At 34.0% G+C, this 19,934-nt stretch overlaps 1 protein-coding gene across 1 annotated transcript in view; it reads right to left on the bottom strand.

Moving 5' to 3' along the window:
* Positions 1 to 19,934, bottom strand: part of Etfa (electron transfer flavoprotein subunit alpha) — a 73,846-nt gene that overhangs the window by 37,097 nt on the left and 16,815 nt on the right. The window contains exons 2-9 of the mRNA XM_026400546.2: positions 19,192 to 19,338; positions 16,354 to 16,435; positions 16,175 to 16,257; positions 11,086 to 11,185; positions 9,489 to 9,599; positions 8,569 to 8,670; positions 7,188 to 7,256; positions 2,701 to 2,783 (exon numbers count right to left, since the gene is read on the bottom strand). Of these exons, the coding sequence (XP_026256331.1) occupies positions 2,701 to 2,783; positions 7,188 to 7,256; positions 8,569 to 8,670; positions 9,489 to 9,599; positions 11,086 to 11,185; positions 16,175 to 16,257; positions 16,354 to 16,435; positions 19,192 to 19,338 (777 nt within the window). The remainder of the gene's footprint in view (positions 1 to 2,700; positions 2,784 to 7,187; positions 7,257 to 8,568; positions 8,671 to 9,488; positions 9,600 to 11,085; positions 11,186 to 16,174; positions 16,258 to 16,353; positions 16,436 to 19,191; positions 19,339 to 19,934) is intronic.

The following is a 19,934-nucleotide window of genomic DNA, read 5'->3' as shown; positions in this document are numbered from 1 at the left end:
GCACACAAATGTGTACATGAATGTTCACAGTAACATTATTTATAATAGTTAAGAAGTATAACAACACAGATGTCCACCAAGTGATGAATGGATAAATAAAATGATACAAAGAAATACTGTCAATAAAAAAGAATGCTACATAGATGAATCTTCAAAACATCATACTAAATAGGAAGAAAATGCAAAAAAACACAAATATTCTGATTTCATATAAAATAAAAAACTTCAAATAAATAAAATATTCTGACTTCATATATAAAAAGCAAATCTGTATGCACAGAAAGTAGATTAGCAAATTGCCCAGAGTAGGGGAGTTGGAAAGAAAATATGTATGGAGTTTCTTTTTGTTGTTGTTGTTGTTGTAAATGGATACAATATCTTTATTTATTTATTTTTATGTGGTGCTGAGGATCAAACCCAGTGCCTCACACTTGCTAGGCATGTACTCTACCACTGAGCTACAACCCCAGCGCCTGGAGTTTCTTTTTGAAGTAATGAAAATGATCTGAAACTGAGGTATACCACTCCAGGAATACAAAAAAAAAAAAAAAAAAAAAACCACTAAATTTAAACACTTTATATGGGTGAACTGTATAATATGTGAATTACATTTCAATAAAGGTATTATTTTTTTATATTTATTTTTTAGTTTTTGGTGGACACAACATCTTTATTTTATTTTTATGTGGTGCTGAGGATTGAACCCAGTGCCCTGCGCATGCCAGGCGAGTGCGCTACCGCTTGAGCCACATCCCCAGCCCCAAATATTTTTTTTAAAAAAAGGTTTGTTCTGTTCTTGAAAGTCTTCTGGAAATTTGAGATTATTAAAAAAAAAATAGAATTAAAAAAAAAAAGATACACACAAAATATCCATACCTAACTCCAGAGTTAATAAATCAGAATTCTCTGGGGAGTGTATGACTTACATTAAAGTCTTCAATGTATTTAATATATATATTTTCCTTATCAAAAAATTTAATAATTCTATATTCATAAGAGCAATGTTGAATAAAGCTTATTCTATGAGTTAATTCCATACAAAAAAGGATGCTATCAGTTACTCCCTGCCCTCTGTTATTAAACAACCACAAAAGCTCGTTTTCTGACAAAATAAGTAAAAGTTTGTCACCTCAACTCTGAATTTCTTGTAGAAGTATTTTTTATTAGGAGAGCTGATGATCCTTTATTCAGGCCTGAAGATGTCTACTTATGTAAGACTGGACAAGCAAGATTTCCACAAAAAAATATATGTGTGCCACACCTAATTAAATGCCATGGAAGGCTCAAGCTCATCTGCTCAATAAATCCACTCTCACAGCCAGACTAATGTAGTGTGACAAGCAAGCAGGTCACATGGTGTTTTGACTTAATTTATGAATAGTTTTAGTGCCTGTATTAAGTTTTGAGATCTTACCTGACTTCAAATGAGCTGAATAACAAAAAGAAGCCAAAAGAAGAAAGACGCTTCACTGGACTTTATCAAAATTAAAATAAACTCAGGATACATGTCTGCCAAATAATTTGTACACTTTATGTAAAGAACTCTTAAAAAGAAACACTAAGAAACAAGTAGCCCAATTTTAAAGGGCAAAAGACTTAAGCAGATAGTTCAAAACAAACTTCAAAGATAAGCCTTTAAAAACTATGTTATTTTGAAATTTTCAGTGAATAGGGCACTGAGATATATTTTTTAAATGGATATGATTTAATATCTTGTTTTGAAGTAATAAAAAACACATTTTGCGGGCTGGGGCTGGGGCTCAGCAGCAGAATGCTTGCCTAGCACGTATGAGGTACAGGGTTTGGTCCCTAGCACAACATAAAAAAAAAGTAAACAAAAATAAAGGTCTAAAAATGTTTTTAAAAAACCACACACTTTGCTTTTAATTACATAAAACACATTTTCTCATGCAATAAAGGTTTAAACTGGCTGAAAATAAGATTCACTAAAAACTGTTATTACCTAATAAATGTGAGCAGTCATTAGATATTATCTGTGAATTTTGAAATCAAAATTTCCTACTGTGCAAGTTTTGGGAAGATTTAACTCAAGAAGTAACATTCTAGTATCACTTATCTACATGAATCAGAATTTTGCTACAAATGTAGAAATAAACTAGGTGTTCAAGAAGATATAAGACAAAAATTGTCTTATATAAGATATAAGACAAAAATTGTCATTCACAGCTCCCAATTGCAAAATCCCTGGCTTCATTAAAAGAGGTTATAATTTTTACTGATTGATTTTATACTCTAAAGGCTTTCTGGCAAACAATATGAATTTACAAAGTCAAGTTAATAATAAAATAATGATGGGAATATAGCTCTTGCCTAGCAATGCGCAAAGCCTTAAGTTGAATTCTCAGCACTGTATATATACACACAAAAAGTAACAACAATAACAATAATAAAATGCTACTTTTGTAAGTTTCATAGTTAATGTTATGATATGATTTCATTTAATGAAATGTTCTGCTGGTCTGAAAAATTTGAAAAATAATTCTGGTTTAAAAACTACTAAACATTTTATTGAGATCAAGAAATCTGCAGCCCTTGTAGGAAGGAGACATCCACACTGGGCATGGCAAACTGCTCTGAAACATTTAGTAAGGTATAAATCACTGAGATTATTGTTCAACAAATACATTCAGTGCTTATCCCCACAGAATTCTGCATGGCATATTTTATGGCAATACTTACTGGTGCTACTATTTTTCCTGTCTGACCAACTTGCATGTCATTGGGAACAAAGCCAGCATCAACAGCAGCACGGGAAGCACCAACTAAGGAGGGAAAAAGGGTAATTTTTTTTCAAGCTTTATTATTTACCTAGTGATATATTCAACAATTGCAAACAAAGACATTAATAAGTTAGAAACATCTATTATAAAGGACCTACTTTTGAGAAAATCCCTGTCATGAGAATTCTAAATACTAATAGTACATTTTCCAAGAAAATACCTTCTACTTAATACACACAAATTTCAGATTTTGAATTTGACTTCTTTTGCTTGCTTTATCAAAAAGGCATTCATAAAACCTACATTATAATTCTATAGGATGTCACTATATAATGCTCCTTTAAAGAGTAATAACTTTAATAAGTAATAACTTCACAACTTTTGAATAAAGGTACTAAAATATTAATATCTCTTATGACCAGATGAAGAATTCTATATAACACAAGATAAAAGTTTAACCAATGCTTGCTCTCAAATAAGCAAATAAAAATTTAACTGGTTTTCTATCCTTATTCAATAGGAGTCAACAAGGAAACTTATCCTTAGAGTAAAACCACTCCTTCCCTCTGCAAGAATCAAGGATGAACCTCAGGCCTCTTCATCACTGGCTAGAGAGGACAAGAGGGAGCAATAGACAATATAACTCACTACCCCCATCACTCTCAGGCTCACCACCACTCTCTCTCTCTAGAGTCAGCCAGGTCTAATCACATCCTGCCCTTTACTTAAGACATCCTGCAAGAAGCCCCAGACTAGCCCAAGACCTTCATAATTCCTACACTGATCCTTGTAGCACTTTTCAAGCTCCCTAATCTGCAGGCATCTTTTATTCCTCCTCAATTCTAGGAACCCAGAACTGTGATTTCTGAAACTCATCCCGGTATCAGCAAGCCAAAATTCTTTTTTTTTTTTTCCTGTTCTAACTAAAACATACATATTCCCTGAGGACACCAACTTCCCTGCAATCCTCTCCAGCTGAGATAGCTTTGTCTGCCACCACCTTCATAACACTGGGCCTGGAGATGGGACTTAGAAAATTCTTCCTCTTTCCACCATAAAAGCCTTCAGCTGTGAAGCTCATGTCATCAGATTATGCCACCCTTTACTACTGTGTCATTGTCTATCAACCCGTAGGTCAATCTCCTTCATTTTACAATGACTATTCTGGTAATTATTATCCTCTGCAACCATCTCGATTTCACTGATTTTCTGCATTGGTTTCCTGTTTTCAATTTCACCCATTTATACTCTAATTTTTATTTATTATTTGTTTCTGCCTACTTTGGATTTGATTTGCTCTTCTTTTTCTTGTTTCCAAAGGTAGAAGCTCTGATGAGTGATTTTTTTAGCTTCTAATATTTGCATTCAGTACTATAAAAGACCCTCTCAGGACTACTTAGTCACATTTTGATGCCTTCATTTTTACTTAGTTCAAAATATTTAAAAATATCTCTGGATATTTCTTCATTTATTCCTGTGTTACTTAAAAGTGTGTTCTTCCACCTTCAGGTATTGAGGATTTCCCAACTAATAACTTCTGTTATTAATTTTTAGTTAAAATTCACTGTAGATTGAGAACAGACATGGTGTGGTCTCTATTCTTAAATTTGTTAAGGTGAGATTTACAGCTCAGAATGATCTATATGAACTTGAGAAGAGTGTGTTGTTGGATGAATCTGCAGATAACAATTATATCCAGATGATAGATGGAATTGAATTCAACTGTGCCCTTAACTGATTTTCTTGCCAACTAGCTTTGTCCATTTCTGAAAACAGGCTGAAGGTTGAAGTCTCCAACATCTATTTCTCCTTAAATTCTATCAGTTGAGGGGGTTTGTCCTTTTGATTTTTTTTTTTTTTTTTTTACTAAGGATTGAACCCAGGTCCTCATATATGCTTAAGCAAGCATGCTGCCAAGCACTCTACTACTGAGCTACATCCCCAGGCCTTTTTTAAAATTTTATTTTGAGACAGAATTTCATTTGCTAAGTTGCCCAGACTGGCTTCAAACTTGAGATTTTCATGCCTCGGCCTCCAAATTAGCAGGGGTTACATGTATGCAACACCAGGCCCAGCTTAAATGCATTTTTAAAAAATATTTATTTTTAATTGCAGTTGGACACAAGACCTTTATTTTATTTTTATGTGGTGCCGAGGATCTAATCCAGCACCCCACATGTACTAGGCAAGTGCTCTACCGTAGACACCACAGCCCCAGCCCCCTTTCTTAGCTCTTAATCTTACAGTGTCTATGGCTTAGTTTTGGTAATGCCTTTTTTTTTTTAATTGACATCCACTCCCTGATTTTATCCAATCTGTTGGCTTTAAATACCATCAAAATGTCACCAATTCCCAAATTTATAACACCAGCCCAAATTTCTCCAATGAACTTCACATTCCTATACCAAATGATTAACTGACATCTCTACATGTCTGTCTTAGACATCTCAAAATTTGATATGCCCAAAACTGAACTCATGATCTCTCTTTCTGGAAACTCTTCCACTTGTGGTTTCCCCATCTCAGCTAATCGCAACTAACTACAGCCTATTAACATCTAGGATACTTTCTCTCATAATCCAAATCTGATCTGTTGGGAAACCCTGATGGCTCTACCTTCAAGTATATATATCCAAACTAGCTATTTCTCCTCATATCTACTGCCATTATTCTGGTCCAGTAGCCTATCAGTATCTCTCACCTCCTAATTTGATCTCTCTGTTACTACATTCATCCCTCTACACCTTATTCTCAAAATTGCAGCTGAAGTGATCCTTTTAAAATGTATTTGGGGCTGGGGCTGGGGCTGTAGCTCAGTGGTAGAATGCCTGCCTTGCACGTGTAAGGCACTGGGTTTGATACTCAGCATCACATTAAAAATAAATAAATAAATAAAGATAAAATTTTTAAAGAAAAAAAAATTTAAATACATTTGCTCATGGTCACTCTTCTACTCAAACCTTCCAATAGTTCCCCATTTTATTCAGAGAAAAGCAACCTCCTTACAATGGCCTATGATGGCCCTGAGTGATCTAGCCCCACTATCACCTCCCAATCTTATATCCTATTACTTTCTCTTTTGCATTTTAAATTCCAACTCTGGACTCCTTGCTACTCACCAAACAGGTTAGATTTTTCCTACCTTTAACAGGCTTTTTACATGTTACTGGTCCTCTACCTAAACTATCTCCCTCAGAAGTGCTCATAGCTACAACCCCAGCCCACATATTCACTTCTTAATCCCCAGAATTTGTCAATCTTAAGTAGGTGGCAGCAGGTAAGATATAAAGTTCAGGATCTTGGGACAAGGAGCTTATCCTGGATTATCTAGGTGGGCCCAAGATGTACATGTACACTAATAACAGGGATGTAGATAAAGACCCAGATGCATAGAGAAAGTGATATGAAGACAGAAGCAGAGATTGGAGTGATGTTGCCAGAAGCCCAGGAATACTGGGGCAATGACCAGAAGCTGGAAAATAAGAAATTATCTACCCCAGAAAAAAGAGAGTCTCTATGGGGGAGTATGGCCTTGACAATACCTTGATTTCAACATACTCCTGGCCTCCAGAACAATGAGAGAACAACTTTGTTATTTTAAGCCATCAAGTTTGCAGTAATTTGTTACAGTAGCCAGAAGAAACTAATACAGGGTATGTCTTATCCAAATAGAGACCTAATTTCCACAAGGGCAGATACTTTTATTTATTTTGTTCACTGCTATTTTCTTAGGTCCTAAAATAGTGCCAGCCTTATGGCAAACATTTAATAAATATTTGTTCAATGCAACAATGAATGAAATAAACATCCTCAAACACCAAACTGGTTATAAAGAATCAGAATTAAAGCAATTATTATTTTGATGGGTATGTATATTACATAAGGAAAGCATAGAAAAACTGTAAATTATCCATGAAATCCTTAAAATTTGAGAAAGACAGATTTTTTTATAAAATAAGGTAAATTCATATGGTAATTGTATAATTTAAAACTAATGAAATATTTTAGATTTTTCGAAAAAAATTCCATCTCATTGATGTACTTTTAATAAGTCTTTCTTTTCTGTAAATAATTAATGATAATTCTGAAACAACTTTAAATGTTCTTCTATTTGTGTATTAGACTACCCAAAAGATGAAATAACAAGAAATTCCTGAATCTGTATCAGGCACTGAAAGTGACCTTTCAGTATTTTAAAAGTGAAAAACAAATAAATGAACTAGTAAGATTTGGCAAATGTAAGAATAAAAGTACTAGGACATCCTCTTCTCACTGAATTCTAGATCATTTATTGGAAGGCCTAAGAAAAACTATTTCAGAGAAAAAAACCTGAAAACCACAGAAAATAAAATAGCTTGCATCTGTGAGTCACTTATACGTAAATGAGTAATAAAGAAAAATGTTTCCAACAAAAAGGCAATATCATTCTACTGAAAATAACTTTACCTGCAGCATGAAGTTGATCTGCCAAGTCATACAATAGCTTAAAATTTTCTCCACTCTTCAAACCCCGACCTCATTTAAAAAAAGAATAAAAAAATACAGTAAACATAAACTCTGTTCCATAAAAATTTCGATATTTTTGCATACCTGAATAAATTTTAAAATTATATAATTGCTATATTATGCAAACCATGTCCTCTGTAAAACCTTTTCTGCCTTCTATGACACTGATATATTTCTCCTACAAAGTATTCAATGCTGCTACAACTAATTAGCTAGTTAAGCAACAGAGTAATCTCCAATATCTATTCTTCCCACTAGAAAGAAAACTCTTCAACTTCAGGTTCCATATCTGTCTAGGTTACTACTATATTTGCAGTATTTGATAAAATTCAGTATGTAGTATTCAATAAATATATTCTGAGTGACTGAATGAGGTTATTTGGATGGAAGTCACCCACTAAACTTTAAACTCTTTGAGAGTAAGAACACTTTGCCATGTCATTTTTATTTCTCCAGGCATTTTCTACAAGCCTGGCATAGAACAAATACTTCATAAACATTCCCTGAATATGTAAATAGGTCAAATATATCTTTTTCAAAAAATTAAATTTTTCTTCTCAATGTCACTTGCAATAGAAAGGTATCTGGGAGACTAATTATTTTGTTTGATGTTTAATTTGTAAAGATTTTAAAATCACAGTAGTTATGGCTGGGGTTATGACTCAGTGGTAGAGCACTTTCCTAGCATGTGTGAGGCACTGGGTTCGATCCTCAACACCACATATAAATAAATAAAAAATTAAGGTACATCAACGAACTAAAAAATATTTTTAAAAACTCCTTATTTTTTCAAAATGTCAGGCTATAAAATGTTTTTTTTTAAAAAAGGAGCATAATATACAAAAAGAAGCAAGTCTTGTGCAATATTAAGTTTTGATATTAAACATGAAGAACCTTTCAAAGTGTTATAACAAAGACCTAAACAACCCTGGAAGTCCTTTGAAAGCAGAATGAAGGAGCAGCATTATATGCAAAATGGCAATGAGGGTCCAACAGTTTTTCTATGATTCAGAAGCCAATCATGCACTGCAGAATAACATGGAAGTCTATCAGTAAGACAAAGTATTAAGTGGCAAAGTTAGAGATGAGATTTGTACCATGCTCCCCCTGGTGCCAATGACATAGATGTGCAACAGAAAATCCAAATTGTGTATTAAGCTCATAGTTTTATTTTCCTAATTGGTAAAATGGGAACAATACTTGCAATATCAGCTTCTTACATTTAGAGGGAAAAAAAACCTGCTCTGCTTTAAAATAACTACTTTAAAAAATTAAAATATTGCAAAGTTTAGTCATCTTCTAAGATTAATATTGTACTTACCACCAGACACCACTACTTTGGCACCAGTTAGCTCTGGTCGATCACTTTTCGTTAACTTCTGGTCAAGCCACTCTGACATTCCCACTGGCGAAGTACTTGATGCTACATACATTGATACATATGATAAAAAAAAAACTGATAATAATTTCAAGTCCTAAAATAATTATTTTTAAGAGAAACACAAATATATAATTCCATGAAATTTAAGTTTATTAATTACTCTGAATTTTTTGTGTTCTTAAATTTCATTTTATTTGATTATGAAAAGTCTTAAGAGGATAAGATTCTAGGCTTTGCCTCATTAGCTATAAGAAAAATCATTTAATTCTCTGAGTCAATCTATAAAAATCAGAAAAATCTCTCTATGGGGTTCAAATAAGATGCTATCTATGATAAAATGCACCTCCATGTATTTGCCATTATTACATTATTCTATTATATTGAATCATTCAAATATTATAATTAGAAATAGTGAAAAGAAAGTAAAAAGTCATAGGGCTCATCAGTGGAGCACTTGCCTAGCATGTGCGACCGCTGGGTTCAATCTTCAGAAGAAAGAAAGAAAGGAAGAAAGGAAGAAAGAAAGAGTAAAAAGTCCTAACATCAATGTAACAGATTAATCTTGATAGACCTCCTCTTTCACTCTCTTGATCTACCAAAGCACTATTTTAGTACCAAACATGATGTGAAAAAAACATAATTGTTTCTTATTTTTGTATAACCTTGGGAATATCATTTAGATATAACTTTTAAGAACTCTGCATTAGCAATTTAACCAGAAGTCATCTCTTATCTAATGGAATCTATGAACTAAAAAAAAGGAAAAAAAATAGTTTCCTATGAGGTTGGAAATGTAGCTCAGTGATAGAATGTAGGCCATGAGGCCCTGGATTGAATTGGGGTTGGGGGGAATCACTCACCCTTTTCTGAACTGGCACTACCTCCACTTGTTGCTGCAGCTTCAAAAGATGTTCCTCGGACAGAAAACACCTTCACTTTCTCATCACACTTCACTGTACATAAAGCATTTCCTGAAACACACAAATTATTTTTTTGAAAGCAATCACAAAAGGTAAAACACAAATATTCCTTCCAGGCTCAGAATTTACTTCAGAAAGAAAAGTCAATAAATATATATGGACCAGTTGTTTTCTATCTCTAATAAGTAGAGGAAAAAGAGGACTATAAGACTGAAGAGGGCTGGGGTTGTAGTTCAGCAGAAGAGCGCTCTCCTAGCACGTGCAAGGCCCTGGGTTCAATCCTCAGCACCACATAAAAATAAATAAATAAATAAATAAAGGCATTGTGTTCAACTACACCTAAAAAAAAAAAAAAAAAAAAGGACTGAAGAAATAGCTGGGCATGGTGGCACATGCCTGTAATCCCAGTGACTTGGGAGGCTGAGGCACAAGGATTGCAAATTCAAGACCAGCCTCAGCAATTTACTGAGGCCCTCAGCTACTTAGTGATACTTTATCTCAAAAAAGAGTGAAAAAATGTATCAGTGGATATCAGTACAACTCCTAATGTCTTTAAAAATAGGACAGGTGCTGAGAGCCTGGAAGCAAGAAATTGAAACACTGGAATAGTCACACTAAGAATATAAACAAACAGGAGGGGCTGGGGTTATGGCTCAGCAGAAGAGCGCTCGCTTAATGTGTGTGAGGCCCTGAGTTCAATCCTCAGCACCACATTAAAATAAATTTAAAAATAAAGGTATAATACCTTTGTGTCCAACTACAACTAAAATATAAATATAATTTTTAAAAAGAATATGAACAAAAAGAAATATTGAACAAAGCTTCTTTCTCTTAAAAACACACATTCAGTAACTTAAAAATATGAGCTGAAACAACTTAATGAGATTGTAGCTGCTATGCACGCTGAAGGAGGATATATATATATAAAACACTTTAGAACATAAAAAACAAGTTCAGATGGACCAAGATTTTAAAAGGATTTAAGACATTTCTTATGGATTAACAATCACATTTAGAATTACCTAAACAATGATCAAATATTTGCCCTCAAATGTTACTAAAGATGAAAGGTCTGATTTGAGAACTGACCATTTACACAGAAACATACAAGTTTGATCAGATGGAACAAAGAGTTCTCCGTCTTCTCCAACCCCACCAGAGACCAGTGTGCTCAGTAAAAGATCAATCAACTAAACAGGCACTGAAATGAATTTCTTAATGTACATGGAAATGGAGTAGGAAAAGCAAAGAAGATTGAGAATGCTATTAAAAAAAAAAGTTTTGCTTTCTCAGATGTCACTTATAAAATAAATTGAATCTAATTCTTATTGACTACTGGGAAAAAATCTCATTCTGCAAACTGAATGGGCAGGCACTGGGATCTCAGAGAAAATGCCATGTCATGAGCCAGCAGCAATGCTAGACTAAGACGATCCATTTAAAGCATAGTATGGCTTTAGAACACATCTTCAAGACTTGTTTATACTTTTTAACTGAAATTTAACATGTTGATTAATTATCTTTCTTGGGAACTCACCTGCATAAATAGTTCTCACAAATGTGTCAGGTGACTTGATTGCAATGATGTCAGAAATTGGGGCAACATCAAGTTTTGCTGCTATTCTGGGCAGAAGGTTCTAAAAGGAAAATGAGCTGTGAGTTACACACATACATACTGGTGGATGGCTATAAATTATGAGCAATGACATCTTCCAAATATATATTCAGTAGAAATTTAAATCAAATATTTCATATTTTACATGCATATTTGCATATACTACATTGTCAAGCACAGCTTTTTGGATAGACTTTGAAAGCAAGTGACTGTCTACCTTTACTCTAACTGGAGTTGTATGCATTTTACAGCCGTAAGTCAACTAAATTCAGTATGTTAAATTATGACTATTTGCTTTAATAAATATCGAAGTGTGACAGTTACGGATCACTGAATTTAGAAAAATTTAGAAGAATCAAATTTTCAAATACTTGAAAAGACTATTCTTGGATTTATTTACTAATGGATATGAGAGAAAATATTTCAGCAGACATTTCACCTGTTTTTGAAGTTATGATTTCATAAAAAGATCAAAACGAACCTGAACCAAGTAGCCTATGTATTATATATAAAAAAGAACAACAAAACACAAGTATATATCTGGAATTAATTAACATCTCTGGAATTAATACATGTGCTAATTTTTCTCTCACTGGTTAGGATCTTTGTGAAAGTCATGATCTCTCCAGGCCTCAGTATCTTCATCTCATAACGAAGATAATCTCTACACTTCTACTTTAAAGCTCTATGACCTAAAGCTCTAAAACAAAAGTTAGTTAATGAAGAATGAATCCAGTACTTTCTGGATTCAAGGTTCTTTTGTGTATGTAATTTTTTTAAGTGAGATGCTATGATTTGATTATACAAATAGAAAAGCTGAACCATACACTGATTTCCCCCAAATACCTTAGTTCTTACTCCTGAACTTGGTACAATACTGCACCGAGTGGGCACAATCTCAATATCATCATTCAAGTTCCTCTCTGTTCTCTAACAAATCTCCCAGTACTGTCCTGTAATTACTACTTTACTCTGCCTCCTTTCACATGCATGTAAAATTACACTATATTAAATGGCCCTAACATGAATTTTATTTTAGAATAATTTTAATATATGGTTTATATTATCCTTAAATAGATTTATGGGGCTGTGCCTTCTATTTCTCATGTTCCTCTCCCATATCTAACAAGTGGTTCTCTATAAACTGATGATAACAAGGATTGACAGAATGAGTTAATTTCCCTCCTGCTATTTTTCCAATATGAGAGGTTTTCTAATTTCCATTTTATCATTACCTATATTACACAGTAACTTTCTTACAACTGTAAAAAAAAAAAAAAAAGCTACTGAGAAGTATCTTAATTTGTAAAACCTCAATGAGAAAAAAATTAAGATCTCACAGAAAAAAAAAGAGTTTGGGAAAACAATTAAAGTGCCATTAAATGTAGTTCTAATTTGGTTAAATGAAAGGTTTTAGAAGACATCTACTTTATTTTTTTCATTTTTTAATATTTATTTTTTAGTTATAGGTGGACACAATATTTTTATTTTATTTTTATGTGGTGCTGAGGATCAAACCCAATGCCTCATGCATGCCTCACTAAGTTGCTAGGGCTGGCTTTGAACTCATGATCCTCCTGCCTCAGCCTCCTGAGCAGCTAGGATGACAGGAATGCACCACTGTGCCTAGCTAGACTATACATCTTTTAAAGTTTTAGAACTTTCTTAATTGCTTGAAATGCAATATCTTTTGTACTTTAAATGTTCTTTGTTTAAAAAAAAATCATCCTGGTGCTTAAAATCATGTTTTTCTGGGTCTGTCTTCTATCTAAATACCTGAGAGTGGATGGAATATGGATAAAACTATCTCTTTTTTAAAAGTACACTGACTTTTGATAGTGTAGGTTTGACCACATGGCTCCTGAGAAGAAAAAAGTGTTCTTTCCTTAAACAAAAAAATGAGATCCTAAAAATTCCAGCATACCAATATAAAAGTGTATCACCTTAAAGCCATAGTTGGTGTTATAATTTTGATCTTAAATGTCCCACAAAGACATCTGCTGAAGGCTTAGTCATCAGCCTGTGGCAGTATTGTGAGGTGGGAGAACCTTTAAGAGGAAAATTGTTGGGGTTGTGCCCTTGAAAAACATATTGGAACCCCTACCTGTCCTTCTTTATCTTTTTAAATCCTAGCTGGCAGTTCTGTCCCACAGTGTGCTCCCCACCAAAATGTTCAGCACTATGACAGGCCCAAAGGGACTGGGTCAACAATCAGAGACTGAAATCTCTGAAACCATAAGCCAAAAAAATCATTCTTCCTTTTAAGTTGATTTTCTCAAGTATTTTGTCACAGCAATAGAAAACTAACAGTTGGTAAAGGAACATAACCGATCTATTTAGCTTCTTCTAATGGACTCTTTTCTCCTTCCAAGCCCATTCACAGTCTGTGGTATCAGCTTCTATTATGTGATCCTTATTCTCAAAACTCCCACCTGTCACAACACACTAGTCAAAGCCAGAGGATTAAAAACTAGCTACCAAGACACAAAAAAACACCCTTGCTTGGTCTATTTTGTAGGTAAACTGTCATCACAGAAACTCAAGATTTATAAAGTTATTTAAATCATCCAACATAGAAACAATACTCTCAGAGATAGAATGGTCCACAGAGATCTTTTCACCCATCAGGTAGGGGCAGGGGAAGTGTTAAAATGTGTAATAGCAAGTTTTGGCAACTTAACTATATATATATATAGTTAAGTGTGTGTGTGTATATATATATATACACACACACACACACACACATACATATGTATATATGTGTATGTGTATGTATGTGTATACACACACACACACACACACACACTAAAATACAGAGTTCTTAACCCACCTATTTCACTTCTAGAACTCTATTCTAAATAAATACCAGTGCATGTATTCAAAGATGATTGCACAGAGATGTTTCCTTGCAGCAAAGTCTGTAAATGCAAAGGACCCCCAAAAATCTAAGTATTCTTGGTTAAATATGGAATATTGATACAGCCACTTAAAAAAAAACCCATACACATTATGAGCTTATATTTTCAAGACATACTCTTAAGTTAAAACTACTAATCACAAAATACTTGGTGCTTTATTATCCATTTTAGAAACAGAACTATACCTGAACATGTACAATTTTTAAATCTATAGAAAGAGACCTAAAACAATGCATAATGCATAATTGCTAACAGTTATACTTCTAAAGAGGGAAGGATGAATTGGGAATAAGAAGATGGGACTCTCAAGCTTGGTGCTGCAGCACACAACTGTAATCCCAATTACTCAGGAGGCTAAGGCATGAACATCACAAGTTTGAGGCCAGCCTCAACAATTTAACAAGGCCCTAAGCAATTTAGAGAGACTCTGTCTCAAAACAAAAAAAGATTGGGGATATAGCTCATGGTAAAGTACCCCTGGATGGTTCAATCCTGCTATCAAAAAAAAAAAGGAAGGTGGGACTTCATACCTTCCTTTCCATACTGCTATCCTATGTGCACCCTTTCTATGAATGTATTTGTGTATAACTTACTATTTTTTTAAGATTATAAACTATAGTTTAATGAAGATAGAATAAAAGAAAAGGGAGCTAAGATGATACGTGGCCAGAGAGAACAACAAAAATCCATGAACAAATTCTTGTTCTTCTGCTCCTCCCTCCCTTCCTCCTCCTCCTGTTTTTTTTGTTTTGTTTTGTTTTGTTTTTCCCCCTCATAAAGATGAAGTCTTGCTACATTGCCCAGACTGGCCTGAAAGTTTAATCTTTCTGCTTAAGCCTCCCAAGTAGATGGGATTACAGACACACATCACCATACCCTGCTCTAAATATCCATCAGTCACACAAGTAAACCACTTTTTAAGATAGGTTACTAACAGGAATCTGCCTAGTGCCCATTAACAGATGAATGGATAAAGAAAATTTGATATATACATATACACATGGAGTTTTATTCAACTTTAAAGAAAAATAAAAGTATGTCATTTGTAGGAAAATGGAAACAACTTAAAAGCATTATGTTCAGCAAAATAAGCAAAATTCAGGAGTCAAGTGTCTTATTTTCTCTCATATGTAGATGCTAGAGAGGAAAAAAGAAAAGAAGTGGGGGTGTCTTATGAAAAGCGAAGGAAGATCAATAAAGTAGAGGAAAGGGACCAGGGGGAGGGAGAAGGGAAAGGAAAGGGGAAATATTGTGTGCATGTGTGCATATATAACAACAAATCCCACCATTATGTACAACTAAAATGCACCAAAACTAAATAAGGAACTTGGCATGGTGGCACATTCCTTTAATCCCAGCAACTCTGGAGGCTGAGAAAGGAGGATTACAAATTCGAAGACAATCTCAGCCAATTAGCAAGACTAAGCAACTTAGTGAGACCCTGTCTCAAAATAAAAAATAAAAAGGGCTGAGACTGTAGTTCCGTGGCTGAGCACTCCCGAGTTCAATCCCTGGTACCAAAATATATGTTGAAAAAAAGATGGGTCACTAATAGAAACAACACACACATTCACACACACACACACACACACACACACACACACACACAGAAATGAACTGTTTTTCAACTATTTTAAAACAAAAATAATTTAACAATGGCCTTAATAGAGTTTTCTCCAAGGCAAAATTTAAAATCGTAGAGTAGCATTCTCATATGACAAAATCTTGAGAGAACAAAAGAGACCTCTGTGACAAAATTTGAAAATATGTAAATGGCATTTTAACAGAAAATTTGACAAAAATTTTGAAAGAATAAAGTGTAGCAAAAGTACCCCATTAATGTGGATAAATCTGGATCACCTGTCTAAACAAAGTCTGTTGTACATTTTTTTAAAATATTTTTTAGTTGTCAATGGACCTTTAAATTATTTATTTATATGCAGTGCTGAGAATAGAACCCAGTGCCTCACACATGCTAGGCAAGCACTATACCACTAAGCCAAAACCCCAGCCCCTGTTATACATTTTTAACACAATGAAATCTAACTCTTTCAAGTAGGTGACATGAGACTCCACATTCCCAGTCTTCTCACCTTTCCAAAGGCAGATGCTCCAGCACAGATGTGTGTGTAATTGAATTGCTTCTGAGTTGCCAAAATCAATGGTGTTAGTTCCTCTGAGAATTAAACACATTTGATAAAAAAGCATCTCATAATATTTTCACATTCATATAATCAAGCATAACTCACACTTTTCCAATGCAAAACCTCACCTGGAAGGAGGCCTTTGTAAGCATCATGCTGAGCCACCAGAACTTTTGCTACACCTGCTACTTTACAGAGATCTTGTGCCACCTGTGATTAAAAGATAAGTTTCTAATCATCCATCTATCAGAAATATCCAAATATAGGCACCATCAACAGCATAAAATTTTAACAGTTAACTACAAAAATCATTCCTATGAAAAGGGACACTTAGGAATAAAACAAATGTTGTTGTTTTATTTTTTTTAATCCTTAAACAAAGAAAATCTTCTGCCAACTGATCTAAGTATTCACCTTACATAGACTTTTTTTAAAAAATATTTTTAGTTGTAAATGGACATGATACCTTTATTTTATTTATTTATTTTTATGTGATGCTGAGGATCAAACCCAGTGCCTCACACATGTTAGGCAAGTGTTCTAACACTGAGTCACAATCCCAGCCCCAACTTCTATCAACAAAGAATTTCAACAAAAATTCTACCTTGAAAAACAAAAGTACTAATTGATAAACCAAAATCAACATTGCTCTCTCTCATATTAATAACGTAGTCAATACATTTTAGAATTAGGGTTTCCTAAAGGTGAAAAACAAGTCTTAAACATCTTACTTTAAAATTCACTGCATTTTACTGGATATTAAAATTAATAAGATGAAAAACAAGACTTAAACATCTTACTTTAAAATTCACTGCATCTTACTGGATATTAAAATTAATAATGCTGAGCAACAAATAAAATCTTATAATACAGCCTACTGTCAACTGCTGAGTTCTGCCCACATACATATATTTATCTATAATAAAACATTTGTCATATTTTCTTTTTTAATTTTTCATTTTTCCTCTTTGGAATCAAGATAGGTTTCTAAGGAAGCTTTTTGGCACTCAGATTTTCTATATATAGAAGGCAATCAGAATTCTCCCTTTTAGTATCTTTAATACAGCAGGATCAGTTTCTGTTTATCAGAGTCATACCAGACATATTACCATCTGTTTATATACCTCCAAGATGATTCAGGGATCCACTGATGAGTGGGCAAAAAAGGCTGTGCCCCCTTCCCACTCTCAATGGTCCAACAATATTCAATGAAGAAAGAATGCAACACAAAAGTCCACCTTCTGAAAGTACACTATCTTGTACAGGAGGCCCATTATTATGGATGCATCTGTATTTAGCTTCTCTAATTTTAAGAGAATTTCTAATTACAAAACCAAGTTAATTCCAAAGTAGCTATAGCTCCCTAGAAATAAAATTGGGACAGAGTTTTCCTATCAAATCTTCTCTCTCCCTTCCTCCCTTCCTTCCTTCCTTCCTTCCTTTCACCCAGGATGTTTTCCCACTGAGCCACATCTCCAGCCCTTTTTAAAAATTTTTTATTTAGAGACAGGGTCACACTGAGTTGCTTAGTGCCTTACTAAATTGCTGAGGCTGGCTTTGAACTTGCAAACCTCCTGCCTCGGCCTCCCAAGCTGCTGCACCACCATGCCTGGCTCAAATCTTTCTTTCTTTGGGTGGTGGGGGCAGGTACTGGGAATTGAACCCAGGGGCTCTCTATCACTGAACTGCATCCCCAGTCCTTTTTATTTTTATTTTGAAACAGGGTCTTGCTAAGTTGCTGAGGATCTCAAACTTGAGATCCTCCTACCTCAGCCTTCCAAGTCATTGGGATTACACATCTGACCTATCTTTTATCTTCTGGCACCTCACAAAAGAATCATTTTCTATTTATGATAAATAGCAAAAAAAAAAAAAACAATACAAAGTTGAAATTTGCCTACATTATTCATAGGCATTTGTTGTTTTCTTTAAGATTAGAACATGACATAACACTGTAACTAAGTAGATATCATTTCAAATATTGTTAAGACAATATTAGAATAATATTTAAAATTATAGCAAGACAAATCCAAAATTTGTATGTATATGAAAATTGAGTAAACAAAAAAGATAGTTCAGCCATATTGTCAGATGTTGTGGTTAATATCAACTATATAAGATTCAATAAATGTTAATAGTTATTAGGTAATGAGTCCACATTAACCCTAAACCTGCTAGGATATGTTCTTTGAAAATACCAATTTCATATAAGGAATTACACTAGCATTCAGAACCTGAATTATCACATGCCCTGCATTGATAGTTTAGTAAAAAAAATAAAATAAAATCGCCTAAGAAAAAACATACCCTGTCCAGATTTACTCTTCTAAGAGGTTCAAACTCTCAATCATCTACTTGGCTACTCCTTTAGAATATGAGAGGACTCAAATGGCATGAGCATACTGAAGTACTCATTTTCACAGCAGCTCAGTGCACAGACCCTGCAACCCACATTACAGCATCTTTCCTGAGGGTTGGTTTTCAAAGTTTTCATTATCTTATTTATAACAATGACAAGAACATTTTTTAGTACCAGCTATAATTTGGTAAGAATAATACATTTGAATTCTCCTACCAATTAAAAATTAACACCCATGATACTTTGTCGAGATTTACCACTTTCAGGAATTAGAAGCAATTAGTAAGTATATTCATCAACACAAAAAGGGATTGGCTATTAACCTTTAAGGGGACTCAAATATTATCATTCTACTTGGTACCTGATGGCATATGATGATGCCAGTGGAACTAAATCAAGTATTCTACCTCATTCCAAAAGATAAAATGCTTAGTGAGCAAACCTTTTAGTTCCTTTTTCACACACAGTAATGGTTGTGACACTGGCCATTTAATGGGGATTAGAGCCCAGTTTGGGTTATAGTCCTCAGCATAATTCTCTGTTGCCATCTTTTCCTGTCTCTTGATGGAGATTATATTTGCTATGGCTGACCTTAAAAATTTCTCACCTTGTCACATTTGGTTCCAGCTACTAAGCAAGACACTTCACCTCCAAGATGTTTGGCTGCAGTGATGGTATTTAAGGTAATAGGTGCTAGCGAGTCATCTGCATGCTCAGCTATTACCAGGGTACTCTGAAATCGGAGCAATGAAGCCTAAAAAGGGGGGAAAAGAAAAAAGTTATTCATAGGGTTTTTTTTTTACTCTAATTGTTAAGTTTCTGTGCTTTAAATAAAACTATTCTGTACTTAATACTCTGTAAATGTATTTCTGAAATACATTTATATCAATAGTAAAAATTGGGTTGTGTCTATCATTGTAATAATATTCTCACCTAATAAAAACTGAAATGCAGATAAGTTCTTTTTTATTTTTAGTTGTAGATGAACACAATATTTTTTATTGATTGATTGATTGTATGGTCTGAGGATCAAACCACACATGCAAGTCAAGCACTCCAGCACTAAGCTACAACTCCAGCCCCCCGGATGAGTTTTCTATTGCTAGAAAATGTTTAAAAATTATTTCAAACAATTTTGCCACTAGCCTATGTTCAATGTGTAACTGTTATATATACCTAAATTTAGAATCCTTAGATGGAAAATGTTAATCATCAGAGTAGGAACTGGTCAAATTCTACCACCAATTACACACTAAGGAGCACTATACTAAAGAGTATAATAAGTTCAGAAATAAAGGGTTTGAAAACAACTACTAAAGTTGATTCTTTTTTTTTTTTTTTTTTTTTGTA

This window comes from Urocitellus parryii, chromosome 6 (genome assembly GCF_045843805.1).
Source record: "Urocitellus parryii isolate mUroPar1 chromosome 6, mUroPar1.hap1, whole genome shotgun sequence".
In the NCBI taxonomy this organism is placed as follows: domain Eukaryota; kingdom Metazoa; phylum Chordata; class Mammalia; order Rodentia; family Sciuridae; genus Urocitellus; species Urocitellus parryii.
The sequence above is the reverse complement of the archived record's forward strand: the minus strand, read 5'-3'. Positions and strand labels throughout refer to the sequence as shown.